At 42.3% G+C, this 18640-nt stretch overlaps 1 protein-coding gene across 4 annotated transcripts in view; it reads right to left on the reverse strand.

Annotated features, from left to right (window-relative positions):
- Window positions 1-266: 266 nt before the first annotated feature.
- BDNF (brain derived neurotrophic factor) overlaps window positions 267-18640 on the reverse strand; it is a 58771-nt gene continuing 40397 nt past the window's right edge. For all 4 annotated transcript variants that reach the window (XM_082682687.1, XM_082682690.1, XM_082682689.1 and 1 more), the window contains exon 2: window positions 267-3976. In XM_082682687.1, coding sequence (XP_082538813.1) covers window positions 3212-3976 — 765 coding nt within the window. In that variant the 3' untranslated portion in view covers window positions 267-3211. The remainder of the gene's footprint in view (window positions 3977-18640) is intronic.

Consider the following 18640-nt stretch of genomic DNA (forward strand, 5'->3'; position numbering starts at 1 on the left):
ACGCCCGTCTTCCACTGTGGAAGACAGGCCCAATCCTAGAGCTTCTTGGAAGCTCACAGGCTGTAGGATTGGCCTCCCCTGCTTTGAAATAAGCATCCTTTCTGGGGGGCTGTGCAATTGCTAAAACTAGTCAGGTTGGTCTTCAAGCAAGGAACACATGTATTTATAATAAAACACGTTTTCATGTTTGGTTTTACAGTGAAGAGAAAAAACCCAGAACCCCCAGATTTTATGTACTTTGAAAATATATTTAAAAACATTAAAAATTCTATATTTAAAACATATATTATATGTTAATTAGTACACTTAAATAGAACTTATATTTACAATAGGCTTCTGATGCGGTTAAGTTTTAATGCCAATTTTTTTTCAATAACATAATTATATAAATATACTAAAATACAATAAATATTTTTTTTGTTTTGTTTTACATGGTGAATAATATCTTTACCATAGAGAAAACAAGGCCACAGACATTTACTTACATTTTCAATGGGAATCACCATAAAAAAGCAACAGGCCTGCTCGCATGCATGAAACACTTCTGCCACAAAGAGACCACAGCAAGACTTAAAAAAACAAAAACAAAACAAAAAAACAGAACTGAACAGAACAAAAATGAACAGCAACAGAGAAAGAGTTTAACAAAATAAATCTTAGGTCAACATAAGCCACCAAGCATGTGACTGTGATATATCCTATGGGGTAAGGAGAGAGCCAGTGACCACACAATTGCTCAGTGTCTCCTATCAACCACGTAACAGATCTGGCCTTTGCCAGGACTTTGCAGGACTTTTGAGATTTTGAGACAGGGACTTCCTGTTTTATAATTTTGTCCCTCAGAAGCAAGCTGCAGAAACTTAACGTACAGCAAATATGTGTTACATGTCAAAAATAATTACAAAGACAGTATTTTCAAACAGCACAAAACAAACCTCAACTAACATCTTCCCTCTTTTAAAGGCAGGTGTTCAGATGGTATCGTAAAGGATAGGTTCGGCTTGTTCTAAATGAAAGGCTGAACAAATCAAAATTATTTGCTGATGGCATCTTTATTCCCTGGGTCATGGTGGATGTCCACTTTTGCTGACCCCTCACCCAACTAAGAGCAGCAACTTCTGGAGGTTTTATGTTATTCAAGGACACTGGTCTAGGACATTTTCAGATTTGGATAGTGGACTGAATGGGTGAGTGGGTTTAGCACTATTTCTCCCAGGACCACTACTGCAGACCCCAACTTTACTTCTCCAAACCCAAGACGGCAGAGGTGAGGCAGGGACCCTCTCCATGAACAGACAGAATGGGTAGGAGGTTGCTGAGGTCTTCACTGGGGAGCAACACTTTGTCAGCTCTGTCCTGGCTTCTTCCATCGAGCAAGGCACCTTTCCAAGCCTGCGGTGTCCTAGATGTGCAGACACCTTGTTGAAGTCTTGTCTCTGGACAAGGTTTTCTGTCAGTAGCCTTGGTCATCCAACCTGAGTTTTGGGGCTTTTTCCTGTCCCTTCCCCGTTACCAAAGAAGACAAAACCCTGGTTTCCTCAAGTCTAATTTCAAAGCTTAAGTAAGTGTTCAGGTCACAAGGATATTCTCTTGCTTTGCATTAGTCTCAAGATCACAATGCCACATTTGGTTCTGAACCTGCTCCAGGCTTATCCAGCTTTAGGACAAATTACCCAGGGGTGGAGAGCATAAATCAGCCTGAGTGGGGTCCTCCAGCGAGAACCTCTTAGCACAGTTAGATAATGTAGGCACTTAAAGCGTGAGGTCCAAGCAACTTGACATAGTCATTCCAGAGACACCTCTGAAAGGTCCTTCAGAGGCCTCCCTTCTGGAATGTCTCAAGTACCATTCCCCACCCTCACCTAGACCTCAGGATGGCCACTCAGAAATTCCTCCTGCACCACCCAGAAATGACATGTCAGCTCCACACAGCCTCCATAGGGCTGTTCAGTCTCATTTCACTGGCAGTGTGGACGCCTACCCTGATCTAGGCATTTCTGGGTCCTTACAGAACTCCACCTTTTGCTTGCAAGACAATTTTTAAGCCTTACCATGATTTTGTGAAGCCTTACAATGATTGACTGAATGTTTACCCCTCGTAAAAAAGAATCTTCGTTTTTATATTTTGTTGTTTTTTTCTCTTAAAAAAAAAAAAGGAAAAGAAAAGAAAAAGAAAAGAAAAGAACAGAACGAAATCACTATTCTCCATGCTTATAGGAGTGCGACAAGGACAAAATTGGTTCACTCGTTCATAGCAGTGGTAAAATATTTCAGAGCGCGCAACTGATTTTTCTTCTGAGAGAAAACAAAACAAAGAGGGGACCCAAGGGGGAGGGAGAGCAAAGAATGTGCTCTATGAAAATGTAGGTCTTTCTGATAAAAGGAGCCTCCCCTGACCAAGGCCCAAAGGGCGAGTGGGAGCCTAGGAGGTGCACTGTGGGAAGTGGGAGTGAGCACTTTGTTCAGTTGCCTTAATTTTTATTCATTTTCCAGTCATCTGATTGATATTGCAAACATCTTTACAACATACAAATAAATCCCTTATCAACCAGAATATATAGTTAAAGAATTCTTTCCCCATCCCTACTCCCTATGGGAACTAAAAAACAAAACAAAACAAAACAACAAAACAAACGGAAAAAAAAAAACACAAAACAAACAAAAATATAGCCCTCCCATCCCCCATTCCCTAAGCCAGTAAAGCGATGACAACAGCACCTTGACATTGTTTTAATTCCAACGCTATCAGAAGTTAAAAGCAGTAAAACAGATAATAGTACTAACAAGAACGAAGATACTTACTGTCTAAAATGTAAACGGAATGTTTTGGTTCAAATTGTTGTTGTATTTTTTTTTTTTGTCTGTTTTCTGAAAGAGGACAGTTTATTATCAATTCACAATTAAAGCAGCATGCAATTTATTATTATTATTTTTTTTAACTTTTTACGTTTTCAATTCTTGGCAACGGCAACAAACCACAACATTATCGAGGAATGTAATGCAGACTTTTTAAAGTTGTGCGCAAAATGACTGTTTCCCTTCTGGTCATGGATAGGTCCAATAAATAGACTGTAGAACCACTGTACTGTATAAACTTCATTTATACATGCAGTTCATAAAATTATTTTTCTTAACTGAATAATTTACCCTGTTATGTATATATACAAATAGATAATTTTTGTCTCAATATAATCTATACAACATAAATCAACTATCTTCCCCTTTTAATGGTCAATGTACATACACAGGAAGTGTCAATCCTTATGAATCGCCAGCCAATTCTCTTTTTGCTATCCATGGTAAGGGCCCGCACGTACGACTGGGTAGTTCGGCACTGGGAGTTCCAATGCCTTTTGTCGATGCCCCTGCAGCCCTCCTTTGTGTAACCCATGGGATTGCACTTGGTCTCATAGAAGTACTGCTTCAGCTGGCCTTTTGATACGGGGACTTTTTCAAGGACCGTGACCGTCCCGCCCGACATGTCCACTGCAGTCTTTTTATCCGCCGCTGTCACCCACTCGCTAATGCTGTCGCACACGCTCAGCTCCCCACGGCGGGCGGGGTCAGAGTGGCGCCGGACCCTCATAGACATGTTTGCAGCATCCAGGTAATTTTTGTATTCCTCGAGCAGAAACAGGAGAGGCGGCTCCAAAGGCACTTGACTACTAAGCATTACCCTGGAAGTGTACAAGTCCGCGTCCTTATTGTTCTCTTCGTTGGGCCGCACTTTCTGGTCCTCGTCCAACAGCTCTTCTATCACGTGTTCAAAAGTGTCAGCCAAGGAAGTCAGGCCTCTCGAGCCTGCCTTGGGCCCATTCATGCTCTCCAGAGTCCCATGGGTCCGCACACCTGGGTAGGTCAAGCTGCCTTGTCCTCGGACGTTTGCTTCCTTCATAGGGGCAGCCTTCATGCAACCGAAGTATGAAATAACCATAGTAAGGAAAAGGATGGTCATCACTCTTCTCACCTGGTGGAACTGCAGGGAGAAAGCAGAAAGGAGACACAGAGCTCGTTAGGGCTTGCTTCCGCCGGGCGGGGGGGATGCAGTGCGACTGTACTATGCAGTGCGAAACAGGGGACTGTAATTCCAGGCCATTCTGCAGGGTCAAGGGTTTTATGTACTGGTGATAAACTCCAGCTGCAGTAGGACACAAGTTAAATGTCAGGAGTGTGCTCTCTATGTGGTTTAATATAAACCAGAGACCGTGCTGTGTTTGCCCCAAGACGAGGCACTGAAACCCGAGGTTAGATGGCTTCTAAGCAAGTGAAAAAAAAAAAATGGTGCCTTCAAGGTCTCCTCCTTCCTCCCACTTTAGCAGCTTTGTAAGTTTAATTTTTAATGATCTCTGCTCAGGCTGTCACAAGAAACACAAAATCAGAAATGTTACTAAGCAACAACTGCAACTGTAATAGTCATTTTTTTCCCCCCTGAGTTGGCAACATGGTCCTATTGAGGGAACATGTGACAGGAATGGTCGTGGCCCGAGGGGTCTGTGGGGGCCTTCCTAGCCTTGTGATATCTAGGCTTGGGAAGCATCATAAAAAAGAAGTCAGGGAGCTGTAAAGAGCCTTTACATGGACCCCCCCCCCCCCAGAGATAATCTATCAGAATAAAGCAGAAAGATAATTCCATCAAGCCATCCTGCTTTACAGATAAGGAAACCAAAGGATTTGTTTCCTGTCCTGAAGAAAGTTTATATTAGAGCCTGGGGCTCCCAGCATCAGCTCCAGAGTTTCCCTACTACACCTGGGTGGTCACAACTGAAAATGTTTTGCTTATTTCCAAACACAAATCATTTTCTACCCGTTGATTTTAATGGTGTGTCTATGCCTGGGGCTGATATGAAAACAATGTGTCTGCTTAAGAGAGAACTGGAAAAGTCTGCATTAAAAAGGCACTGAAGTCAATTTCAAATGCCTCCCAGATGCAGATCCACAGTTATCTCCAGCAACTCTCTGAGCTCCTCAGCCCTTGGCTTTCCTGGCTCACGTACAGACAGCCCCATCTCAGAAAGCTCAGCTTCTCCTTCCACTGAAAATGTGGTCTGGTGTATATATGCGTATGAGAGGGCTCCGAGTTTATCACACCTTTAAAAAGCTGAGTGGCATTTTGCACATTTTGGAATAAGCAGCTAGTGCTTCTTTCTGTGCTTTTGAAGTTTTCTGGGAAGTCCCTTAACAGCACACCACAAAATTAATCTTTTCCTGTTTGCCAGAGGGTTTTCCAGTGTAAATTTGGCTGCATGTCTACAGGCAGGCTCTGGGAAGCCAATTAGAATGGGCGAACAAACAACATGAAAACATACCTACGGACCGACCCAAGGTTACCATCAGATGGTGAAGGACTTCAATGTCACTTACCTGAAGCTCTGGGTCCCTTAGCAAGAGACAGAAGCATTCCCCAGGTCCGACACTCTAACTACTCCTAGCTCTCAGTCCCAGAGCAAGGATTTACAAAGAGACACACACATGCCCTAGTTGTTACGCTGTGCTACCTGCTACCCATGGACTTCCTGTCCATGAAGTGTCACCGTACGGGAAGGCAACAACCTACCTCCTCCAGTCAATAGGTCACACTGCAGAAACGGCTGCAAATGCTGGTACGGAGAAACAATGCTTCTGTTCTCCGCTTTTATAAGAGAGAGCTATTACCATCCCCAAACACCCACAAATTTCCTTGTGGATTCATTCTCACTTTGCACAAAGAGCAAGCATTCTCAGGGCTGTCTGGACACACAAGGGTCTGCAGGTAGGAAGAGCACCCTGGTTTGAATGAACCACACCTGAACTTTTTGTGAATGTCCCGGATTTTTCACCATCGAAGAAATGCATCCTCTGAGGAGCTTTGTACTCCTGGCAGGTGGTATTACCACTGAAGGAAAACCCTTTTTCCTAATGTTCCCTGTTCAAATTAAAACCTCCACCTCAGATGGAGGTTGAGGAAAAAATGCCAATCTAGAATATTCTACCCCAGCCATCTATATCGCTCGGGTACAGATCTGCTGTGATCAGTCATCTTTCAATACTATTATTTCACTAAATCTAAGATATTGGCATTACAAAACACACCATTTTGTGTACCACTAAGAAATTAAAAATACAGCCAAAAGTGCCTTCTTTATCATCCCAAACTGTTACTGTATACTTACCGAAGAGCTCTTTTAGACTTATTAGGACACATTTTATCATATATAATTTTTCTGCAAATGTAACAGAAGAAAACCAAGCAAAGTAAGTTGGTTAAGGTGATGACAGCTGTGCTGGGACTCCTTCCTACCTGGCCAACCAGAACAACAAAAGGACATCAACTGTAGGACACAAGCCATTTCGAAGATGTTAAAAATATGAATCAGAAAATGTTCATTTTGGAATTAATCAAAGAGAGTAAGTCTTGTAAATATTTACTAAGTGCCCACACAAACTGCTTAAAATGGGCCAAGTTCCTCAGGCATCTTCAACTACAGAGGTGAGACATTGCTTTTTTACCTCGACTACAGTCTCTTAATGACACCTTTTTCTACACTTGGTTTAAAGACGTTTATTTACCCTGCCTTTCACTGTTCTCATCTTTTTCTTAGTAACTTTTTGGTTACATAAGTAGTGAGTCCTTTGTATATTCTTCTTAGCAGTTCCATAAGTAACTGTTTCAGAGGAACAAAGGCTATCTAAGTCAATAGAACTTGGCTTACATCCTGAAGCCCACACTGGGCGCACCTCTCAAAGCTGAACATCTGCAGAGAGTCAGTAATGAACTTTCTAGTGCTGAAGTCCAGCCCCCATCTCCAGCCCTGCCCAGAGGGACACTTCTGGGATGCTCACTGCCTATTCACTCACAAGGCCCAGTAAATGCATCTAACACCCAACTCAGTACTTTTTGAGAGGACAATGTTACTCCCTAACTTTTCTGTTTCTGACAGTGATTTCTAAATGCTTTGGACCACCCAGGCCGAAGGTGAGGAGTCTTGGAATCAAGTTTGACCGTACCTTTTAGGTATGGTCTTCAAGTACAATCAGCAAAAAATCCTGCTCATTTTTCTTGTCCATCCCTTTTCCCTTTCATCCCGTTGCCGCCATCTTGGCTCAGCTGTCACCATCTCATCTGGGGACTACAATGTCCCCCTGGCGTCTTTCACATCCTTTCTGCGCCATTCAGCCATGATGACCACGGCCTGACTAACCACTCTTAGCTCACCATTCTCTTACAAAAACTTGCAATGGCATTTTTGTTCCACTAGGTCCCATCTAACCTCTTTGAACTGGTATTCACACCCCTCAAAATACGGTCTTCCCTTACCTCTATCTACCCTGATCAGGCCAGAGTCCCTGGAGCCCCGGAAACATTATTGCCTGGAAGTGACTTGCTCCATTCCCGGCACATTCTTTTCTCTCTGACGAAGTCTTGTTCATCCTTCATGGCCCAGTTCAAACATCAAATCAGACATGCCACCTTCCCTAATTACTCGAGCACACACTGTCCTCCTTCTCTTCCAAAATTTGCGTGTTACATCTCATTTAGTACTTCATTCCCTACTCGCTTGTTAATTGTTGATGGTGTCTGCCAACCACCGGCAGTCTTCAGTTAGATGATAAGCTCTCTGAGGGAAGGGATCATGTCTGACCCAATTAATGCTTAACACAGAGTAATAGAATAATTCTCAGTAAAAGCCTACTGATGAGTTGATTAAACCATGAGAAGACAGTTTTGACCTAATTTTCAGGGGAAGCCTTCCCATTTGAAAAGCACCAGCGAACCCAGGGAATTATTTGGTCAAGTACAGGCCATGCTATACCCAAATTATAAGCTCGAGGAGATCTTATAGATGTCAATGATCAGCCATGAGGAATCTCTTCAGCTTCTCTCAGAGCTCAACGCTTTACTTGGATGATTTCTAACAAGCAAATAACATGACATCATATGAACAGCCCCTATCATTTGTGTAGCTCTGTTTCTAATAAAAGACTTTGAAAAAGCAGCCAGTGACAATACTCACAGCAAAACTTGAACTTTTAAGTCTTGTAACTGCCTTTTTCGCTGTTAACCTCTTCAGTGAGTGATTTTATACACTGTCTCAGGAAATCCTAAACGTAAGTAAAAGCTTCCATGGTAATTCCAAACATTCTAGGCCCTTCAGATGAGACTTGGTTACGCCAAAGATGAGAGGCGGTGTGATACTGCTAAGTAGACAGTCTATATATCTCTTTATACGTAATAAATTCACTGGGGCTGTCTAATTCTGCTCCAAGGCTTACAACAATCAACTCAACCACATCTATAAAATGCTAGAGAGGATTTCTTTTTTAGCCTCATTCTCAAAAAATTAAATATAGTACACCAGGCTAAAAAGAAAATCTACAAAATAGAAGGAAAGTTAGTTTTAAGCATGACTCACAAGTCTTAAACATTCAACCAGATGAATATCCATGACAGCATGCTAGAGTAATAACTTAACATTTCTCTTAAAGACTGTAGAACACTCACAAGTATGATCTAATTTGCCTGTTAAAAGGAGATAAGGCAGGTATTATTATCCACATTAAACAGATGAGACAATTATGGTTCAGAGAGGTTTACAGGTTAGCTCTTCGTCCAGGTTTTTAACCATCAGGACAGGCTGCTGGGTTTACCATATTTAACGGCAGGGAGAAGAGAGGCTCTGCTACAGAGGGTGGTCAGAGAAGGAGCTTCTAAAATGTAGCCAGAGCTCTCGGCAGGTGTGTGTATCCTGGAGCCCGACTTTGTAAAGGCAGCACCACTGAGACGCTGCTTTGTAGTACTGGATAATTGTGACCTGTAAGACCCTTTGACTTTAATGCCATTCCAGTGGATGGAATTTCAGACAACATGGCCTTCCTCTAAAGGAAAGCTCTACAAAAACGTAGGCACCCTAGAACAACATTTCCATGGCCAAAGCTAAGAAGGGAAAGCAAACAGTAATAGGGGTCATTCAGGCAAACAGGAGAAAACACACAAAGTGTTCCTTGTTGCTAATCCCTTAGCATTTTGTCTATGAGCATGTAATCAAAAGTTTAAAGATATGGCTGCTCATCTTAGTCTTATAAGTAACAAGGATAACTGTAACGTTGAAGAAATTATCGATTAAGATTTAATTCCTAACATACATGATGCAAGCCTATGAAGAGACCACCTCAATGCAATCTTGCAAATCAATGTAAATAATCTTTAATTTGTATCCAGTTTCACTCTATGCATATATTAGCCTTTGTTTGTTCATTCATCACCCAAAGAATCTACCTTCAAATCTTACGGTCTAGGAGGGAAGCAGAACATATATTTAAGTAACAAAAACAAAAAGGTAGAAAAGACCCAGGAAAAGTAAAGAAAAAATTGTGTAAAGAGAAAGAGGTTACTTCCAGTTAGAGAATGAAGAGTGCTCTGTGAAGAGGAAGGGAAGGATAGGGAGAGTTTAGATGTGTCCAGAAAAGACACCACTGGATGGGTGGAGGCTTGGTTGGAGTCAAAGAGCACGTTTCGAGAGAAAAGAACTCTTTAAGGGAATAGTGAGAAGTAACAGTGAGTGACTGTCCGATTCGGAAAGGCTCTCAGGAGGATGCTAATGAACTCTGACCCTGCTTTGCAGACATGGAAGAGCCAGTGAAGAGTTTCTGAGCAGGAAAACGCTTCTAGAAGCCCAGTTTATCAGCAGGTACAGGAGGGCCTGAAAGAATGATCCAGTGGGAAAGACCAGTTAATTCACTGACTTCCTTCTTGGTGCCTGTTGAACTTCAGAAATAAATAGTGAGGGGTGCCTTGGGTGGCTTAGTTGGTTAAGTAGCTGACTCCTGATTTCGGCTCAGGTCATGATCTCAGGGTCGTTGAGACCGGCTCCACAGTAGGCTTGGAACTTGTTTAAGATTCTTGCTCTTTCTTGGGGCGCCTGGGTGGCTCAGTGGGTTAAACCTCTGCCTTCAACTCAGGTCATGGTCTCAGGGTCCTGGGATCGAGCCCCGCATCGGGCTCCCTGCTCAGTGGGCAGCCTGCTTCCTCCTCTCTCTCTGCCTGCCTCTCTGCCTACTTGTGATTTCTGTCTGTCAAATACATAAATTAAAAAAAAAATCTTAAAAAAAAAAAAGATTCTTGCTCTTTCTCTCTCTCCCTCTACCTCAGCCCTTCCTTTCCCCAGCCCTGTGTGCGCGCACACACACTTGCTAAACAAACAAATAGATAAATTCTGAGTAGTTACTTAAGTAAGATTAGAGTCAAGTTTTAACTTCATTTATTTCTATTTATTTTAACTTTCTTTTCTTTTCTATTCTTTTTCTTTTTCTATTTCTTTTCTATTTCTATTTCTTTTAACTTAATTTAGTTCTATTTATTTATTTTTAGGCTGAAGTGGGTTGCAAAAGAGAAGGAGTTAGAGAGAAGTGTGCAGAGATGAGTGTGAACCACAGGTCAAGTCCGGGTTGGCTAAAAGAACATCATGGAGGGTGGATGAGGGAAGGTAGCAATCGAGATTCTCATTCCAATTATAATTACACTGAACTTGGATTCCACTGCTCAGCACTTTTAATTCAAAGATCTCCAAATACTTTGCAAATATTAACTAATTAAGACTCACAGGGCCCTAGAGGTACAGGTAACTATAATTACCCCCCTTTTGTACAGGCGGAAAGGGGACCAGAGTTTTTAATCAACTCATCCATTTGCTGTGGTTCCCCTGATAGAACAAGGTCAGAACCTCAGATTCCAAAGGAAAACTAGGCCTTCAACTACAGAAACCAGTTTTTTTTTTCTTCATTTCTCTGCATTTTTCCCACTAGGTATATACTGCTTAGCTGAGAATTTAAAAAACAAACAAAAACAACAACAAACAAACAAATAGCTTCACACTCCTGAGGGAAAACAATTGGCAGTTGGAATCCCTGAGTAAAATGGCAGTGTGGGCCTAATGATCACGACAGATATTTAGTTACTTCCCTGAATGACAGATCAACTGAAACTAATACATTATTTTAGTAAATGAAATCGGATGAGGCAGATGTTCCAAAGCTTTGAAGGAAGTGCCTTTAAAAATGTAGTTTTCAATCATAATGTAGTTTATGTTCATGGGTATCCAACTATGCATTCTACACAGCACAGTCCTTCACACCAGGGGACTCTCTGATCTCCAGTGGGTGCACGGTATTGTGACACACATGGACATTACTTGGCTTAAGAATGACAGAGAAATTGCTGGTTCTTAAGACCCAGAATAATACATACATGTAATTATTGCATAAAAAAACATATTGCACTGAATTATTAATTTGATAAATTTACATACATCTTTGATAGAAAGCACAGCAGCTCTGATCTTTTAGTAACACCTTCTATCCCATACTCCGTCCTTGAAAAAAGCAAATATTTTTCTACTGGTAAGACACCCAGCTTACTGAGGAGTAACACTAGACCATATTCCCCATTAGGATGGGGAGGGGTCTTCTCCTCTAAATTACAATTTGTACAGTACCTTGTACAACGCACCTGGCCCAAGGCAGAGAACACCCTACCAAGCATCCCAATCCCAGGCACAGCTGCCACCATCCTAAGGTCTTCAAGTGCCTTTTTAACCCAACTGCCCCAAGAAACCTACTGGTCTGTGGTAACCAAGGAAGAATCCCTGGAAGCCAGAGCCACCCATAGCTAACGGTCCTATCCTTGTTCACCTCCTCGTCAAAGAGTAATACTGCCCAAAGAGCGCACACCTCTGTGGTAAAGTCAAGCATAGACAAGTCAATTGCCCATCAAATGAACAGACAACCAAAATTTTGCTTTTTAAAATACAGTTTTAGGGGCGCCTGGGTGGCTCAGTGGGTTAAGCCGCTGCCTTCGGCTCAGGTCATGATCTCAGGGTCCTGGGATCGAGTCCCGCATCGGGCTCTCTGCTCAGCAGGGAGCCTGCTTCCCTCTCTCTCTCTCTCTGCCTGCCTCTCCATCTACTTGTGATTTCTGTCAAATAAATAAATAAAAATCTTTAAAAAAAAAATAAAATAAAATAAAATACAGTTTTAAACTATTTTTGAAACTTTTTTCTTAAAGATTTTATTTATTTGAGAGACAGAGACTGAGAAAGGGAGAGCATGAGAGTGCGGAGTGTCAGAGGGAGAAGCCAACTGCCCGTTGGGCAGGGATCCTGATATGGGACTCCATCCCAGGACTCCAGGATCATGACCTGAGCCAAAGGCAGTTGCTTAACCAACTCAGCCACCCAGGTGCCCCTAAACTATTTTTTTAAAATTTCTTTTTTTTTAATTTTTAAATTTTTTATAAACATAATATATTTTTATCCCCAGGGGTACAGGTCTGTGAATTGCCAGCTTTACACACTTCACAGCATTCACCATAGCACACACCCTCCCCAATGTCTATAACCCCAACCCCCTTGCCCCTAAACTATTTTTAAAAAAGATTTTGTATACTTATTTGAGAGAGAGAGAGAGAGAATGTGAGTGCTCACATGCACAGGGGAAGGGAAAAGGGAGAGAATTGCAATCAGACTTGTGCTGAGTGTGGAGCCCAACACCAGGCTGGCTCTCATCACCCTGAGATAATGGCCAGAGATGGACCCTTAACCAACTCACCATCCAGGCATCCCTTAAACTGCTGTTTTTTAGATTACGGAACAAAATGGCAGTTAACATCCAATTAAAAGCTTAACCTCTTTAATTAGGATTTTGTTTTCTTTAGAATTTTAGGTGAGATTTGGTTATAATTAAGTTCAGACTTAATACTGTTCTGTTACTATTGTTCTCAACTTGTTAAGCCTCTTACTTTAAGTACAGTTAATTAACACACCGTGCTATGTTAGTTTCAAGTGTGCAACACACTGATTCAATAATTCCATACATGACCCCATGCTCATCATGGTTAAGTGCATTCCTTAATCCCCATCATCTGTTTAACCCATCCCCCCCATGACTCTCCCCGCTAGTAACCATCCAGTCTGTTCTCTGTGGTTAAGAGTCTGTTTCTTGATTTATCTCTCTCTCTTTTCCCCCCTTGGCTTGTTTGTTTTGTTTCTTAAATTCCACATGAAATCGTATGGTATTTGTCATTGTCTGAACAATGTTCTATTAAATTGCAAAAAAAAAAGCATTATTAAATTCCCCTAACATGGCAGATAGTAATGTTAATTGTGATATGATCTACCAGGTTCCATTAAGTTTCAATAACCTACTTTCCAAGGACCTGAAAAAAATTAAATGAAACCTTGCCTCTCAAAGGGATATCCATGGACCAGCAGCATTACCATCGCCTAAGAGCTCACAAGACATGAAGACTCTCAGGGTGCCTGGGTGGCTTAGTCGGTTAAGCATCTGCCTTCAGCTCAGGCCTTGATCCCGGGGTCTTGGGATTGAGTCCTGTCTCAAGCTTCTTACTCAATGGCGATTCTGCTTCTCCCTCTCACTTGTCCTCTGTGCTTTCCTCTCTCTCTCAAATAAATAAATAAAATCTTAAAAAAAAAAAAAAAAAGCAGCTCAGCTTCCCTTCCTCTATTCCATCCACTCTGTCCACTAAAACAGCATCTGTACTTTGACAAGATTCATGTACTTCAAGGTGATTTATATACTTATTAAAGTTGAGAAACATTGGACTGTAAATGATAAAGAGGAAGGAAGCTACTTAGGCTCAGGAAAATGAAAGGGCTGTCTGTCGACTTACGTATTTGTCGTGCATTCTGAGCCATGTCATGGGCTTACCTGCCATCTCTTCATTGGTTCCACTTGTTTTATTAGGACATTTATTATGTAGGAAAATAATTTTGCTTTTGTAATGGTAATAAATAAATCTGGGTTCCCTTTATATGTCACCTGGCTTTCCCACTATTGTGCTTATACAGTAAAGCACAGGGTACCCATAAATGTGATTCATTGAGAATTTATATTGTACTACTGACCTAAACCTGGACTTCTACTCAATCACTAATTTTTAATCTCAATGTCACGAGCCATGTGCAGGCAAAATTGGCCTCCCTGAAGACTTAGAAGGCCTAACATTTCTCCCTCGATCAGAATCAGACTGGAAATGACACCAACGGCATTGGCAGGTGATAGATTTCCACACACATGAATATTCCTTTCAGCCAGATGTCTCTGATGGTGAAACCAAGACAAAGGCAGGGAAAACTGACTCATTCACTCAATGAAGATTTATTTCTAAGTTTGCCCTAAAACTAACAGCTCTAATACCTAAATAAAACCCACGAAACAACAGCAATGGCAGCAACAACAAAACCCTAAAACATATCCATATATCAAGTATCCAAATCCCCTATCCAACCCAAATTCGTCTTTATCTCAGTAAGGTACCCAGCAGGCAACCCAATTTCTCAGTTGGGTTCCAACAACTAGGATCATTTGCTTCAAGACCGAAGGAGGAAACATGGTTTAAAAAAAAAAAAAAAAGTTTTCTAAAGAAAAGTCTAAAACTTCTTGAGTTACAGGGACATCCTCAGGGAGTTGATGGGGTAGTTTCATCAACAGAACTGGAGATTGCTTCACTGTTTAGGTTTTTTGCGAAGGATTGCAGAGACAGCTAGTTCCCAAACACCGAGTCACCAAGTCACCAATACGTACACAAATGACTCACACTGGGAACCCTGATGGTGTTGCTGTTAGATCACCTGCAAATGGGTGGGGCTGAGATGACACAGAACCACCTTTTCCCAGGTGGAATCCTAAGTATTACTGGGTTCCACTTTGAGCCCCACATGGTACAGATGTGAACACAGCTAAAGGGGTGCCTCCTCCAAATGACGAACACAGCACACCTACTATCTGGAATGCTGTGAAAGTGCAGCAGAGCACGGTCTTCCAAGTTCTGGGATTGAGGAATAAGCATGCTCTGTACTTTCAAAAAGTGCAAGGGTGACGTAACTGTGCCCTTTGTCCCTAAGGGGAGAGAACATGCAGTAACTCTCTCAAGCCAGAGGATAAAAGGAATCCCCCCTCAAGAAGTTTGCCATAATGCGGACATTGAGAACAAGCCAGAACAATGACAATTAAAAACAAAAACCAAAAACAAACAAAAGAGACTATATTTCAGTCTTCCCTCAGAATTGGAAACTTCAAATCAACAGGTTGCTTGTAAGGTGTTGCGGACACCCTGGAGTTCCTGCGGTGAGATGCTATGGGAATTTTGACAGCTGTGAGTCACCGCCCACGAGACACGGTCCCCACACAAACACACTCTTAATGGACCCCGGAGCTGTGGTAACAGCATGCCCTTCCCAGTTTTTCCACAGATGGTGCTCCTGAAATTTTCCACAGCCCATGTATTCCTGCGGTTAATTAGTTATCTGAGTGAATTCCATCACAAAACTATCTGTTCGTAATTAGAGCCATCTTAGGTCCAAACTGGAAGCCTTCAATGTCATTACTTTAGAAGGGGTAAAATGAGAAAGGGGACAGATGATTCTCAGCTGATGAAGAGACCTCTGTCTAGTTTAGATCCCATCCTCTGAACTACAACAGAGAACATTAATTTTTACAAAGCAAGAGGTGAAAAATAGGTGGGAGAAGAAACTGGACAGAGACAGTGCCCCTAGGACAAAAGACGAGCGATCCTTTTAAAAGCACTATGGAAATCCCAAGGGAAAGATGAAATTAGCAAGAGAATGCCATTAGCTCTCCGTTGCTCACCTTGATGAGACCATTTTCAGGAATCGGTTTGTTAAATTCCACATGCCGCAGCCCTTCTTCTGGGATGCACAGTCACACCGTACTGAAGCGTGTGGGCAGATGCCAAGACGTGTGCGGACACGCAGCCCTCTCTATAGAAACTCAGTGTTCCGAGCGTTAACGAGGATTAACCTCCTGCGCATGTGGGGGAAAACTGGTGGTTCCACACATCCAGTTGTCCTTCGGGTTATTTTTGCATCTGACTCTATAATTTCTTTTAATGACTTATTGTACAGCACAGGAAAGTGCTCATTATTTGTAGCTTAATGCAGAGGCAAGAATAAGGGAGTATGTGCCCCTGCCCACGGCCCTACCACAGCCCCCAACTCTTGTACGTGTCCCTGTTCATGTGAGAAGCACAAGCAAGCCAGTTTCTGGGCCCTGCGCATAATGAGCCATGTGGACCCTGTTCCAGAAACTGGCCGTGTTCCAGAGCTATTATAAAATACAAGGAAAATATTAACATCTCAGACGACAAAAGATCCATATGGCCGGTCAGGAAATATCCACAGCGTTTAAGCCAATAGATGTACCTATATGGAAACATTTGATTCTGTCTCATGAGCATCAGGACTGTGGGAACATCTGCGTGTCTCCATCCCTTTTCACTAAACATTGATTCCTACAAAATACATGCAAACGGAAACACCAACATATTTAATCCAAGCAGTGGGATGAGGGACGTTTCTAGCTACACAGTATTTTTAAATAAACATAGTACGGGAGGTAATGGTGTGTGTCCGGGGTGGGGGTGATTTGGGGAGAAGCTGTACAATTGGATAAATAAGTAATATCAATCTTCTCTTCGTATTAAAAATGATTAAAAATAATAGCTAACATTTCTGAGTGGCACAGTAGGTAACCGAGTCATCCGCAGCTTATAGCTAAGAAAACTGAGGCTCAGAGAGGTTCAATAAATTGCCTAAAATCACATGCCGCCTGCCCCCCCCCCCCCAGAAACATATACACCCAGCACGTGGTAGAAATGGAATTTGCACCAGAGATGGCTTGCATGCTTCTTTCCATACGGGGTCAGATGTGGATGTGGTCTCACATTTTGAGGGAGGTCTCCTTGGCAGAGACAGCCCACAAACCCTATGTATCAATTTCTTATTTATTTAAGCAAAGCCCTCTACGATCATTCCTGGTAAGCAGTTTATTTACACACTAATTTCACAAACATTGACTACCACTCTAATGTTTCTGCTTTACTGTGTCTTCCCCATACTGAAGCATTCCCTCAAGGTATCAATTGTACATGCATACGTGGGCATAGTGGTGTCAGAACAATGCACAGAGGAAATTTTGCTTGAAATGTCAGAACATCTTCCCCTGAGCTAGTTGGGCTCACTGGGTCTCGAACAGAACCCCATGGTTTTTAGATCATTAACCACAACTGCCAAATAATCCTGTGTCAACTCTACTTGAGTAAGAATGATCTCAATCAAGACCCAAGTGCCAATGTGCCTTCAGGAAACAACAACAACAACAAAACCAATTTAGGATGTAAAGTCTTTCTATTTAGTACCCCAACCTAATCCCCTCAAAATCTAGAGGACTGGTTCCCTAGGCCACCCCACTTGACTTGTGCCATGGTCCTGTTACTCAAGAACAGAGCTGAGGGGCTGAGACAAGAGTGGTAAAAAAGGTATGGCGGGACAGTCTCAAATTTATTCTCAAGGAGTAGTTCCCACAACTAGGTAGGACCACGAAGACAAGACCACAGAACAGAGGATCCAACATGGACAGAGCAGCAGACTCTCAGTGTGCCCACAAGGGCAACCAAGCTGAAACAGCCCAAGGAACAAAGGTCATAGGGTGAAAGACTTCACAGGGGTTCCTTGCCTCCAAACAGGTGCCCAGAGGCTGTTGGCATGAACGGCAAAGGGAAAGCCAACCCAAGGGCCACACTGAGTGGATACAGAACACGTACCCAAGATGACCTCCTGAATGTGTGTGGCAGGTTGGAGGCACAATGGCACAAAACACAGGATACCTGGCTTCTGGCCACAGTCAACCCTTGGATGATAGCAGACTTCTAGAGAAGTAGCTGCAAAGAGCCTGAGAACAGAACTGGAAATGCCTGTTGTGAAAGCCTTCGCAGGTATCAACAAAAGAAAATGGGTCTTTGTCAGGGGTGTGTCAGCTAGCTTCTGGCCGTCCACCCATATGCCGAGGAAATATTTTTTTGTGTAGCTACATACAGTCATCACTGCAACTCCCCAACTGCAACCAGGCCATATAGAGGAAGAGGACAGGTTTTCCCTTTTAAAGGGGCCCCCTCAAAAATTCAGTGAAAAAGAACGCTTGTTTGAATGGAATAACCATTCTGCCAGGCTCTTTTTAACCACACTTTTCTAGGCAGTAGAGCTAAAGGAATTTTTTTTTTTTCCTCCATAGAGCATTTTGTCTGCAGAGGAAAATAAGACTAAGAATCGATCTTTCCAACGAGAATGAGAGTCAGGTGAACGTGACCTAGAATATGTGCTTTTTGAAACATGGAGATGCTAGTTGGGCTACAAATCCCGTGTTTTTATAGGATTCCCTATTTGTATAATGCAGGAGACCGCCTGCCAATTTTGAGGGAAAAGTGTGACCATACTGTGTCACAGTTTTGTGTTTACATTGTACTTCCACCAGCTTTAATTCATCTTACAAAGTACTAATTATTGAATTACACATCTTTAGGAAAGTGCAAAATCATTCCTCAAAAGTGCTTCCCCTTGGGTGTGAAAGTTCTAAACTCGGCAAGACCTCGTCTGTGATTTGGGAGATATCTTCTGAACTCAGTACCTAGAAATAAGGCTAACAGCTGCGAAATGAGCACTGACAGCCTGATACACAGAGCGTTGTGGTGGGACAATTTCCTTTTCTGTTCTACTAAACACTGTTGTGGTCTTTAGATTTATGACTGCTAGTTAGGTGAATAATGAGTGCATGCTCAAATTTCCATTGCACAAGC

The sequence above is a fragment of the Mustela nivalis genome (assembly GCF_964662115.1).
Source record: "Mustela nivalis genome assembly, chromosome: 9".
NCBI lineage: Eukaryota > Metazoa > Chordata > Mammalia > Carnivora > Mustelidae > Mustela > Mustela nivalis.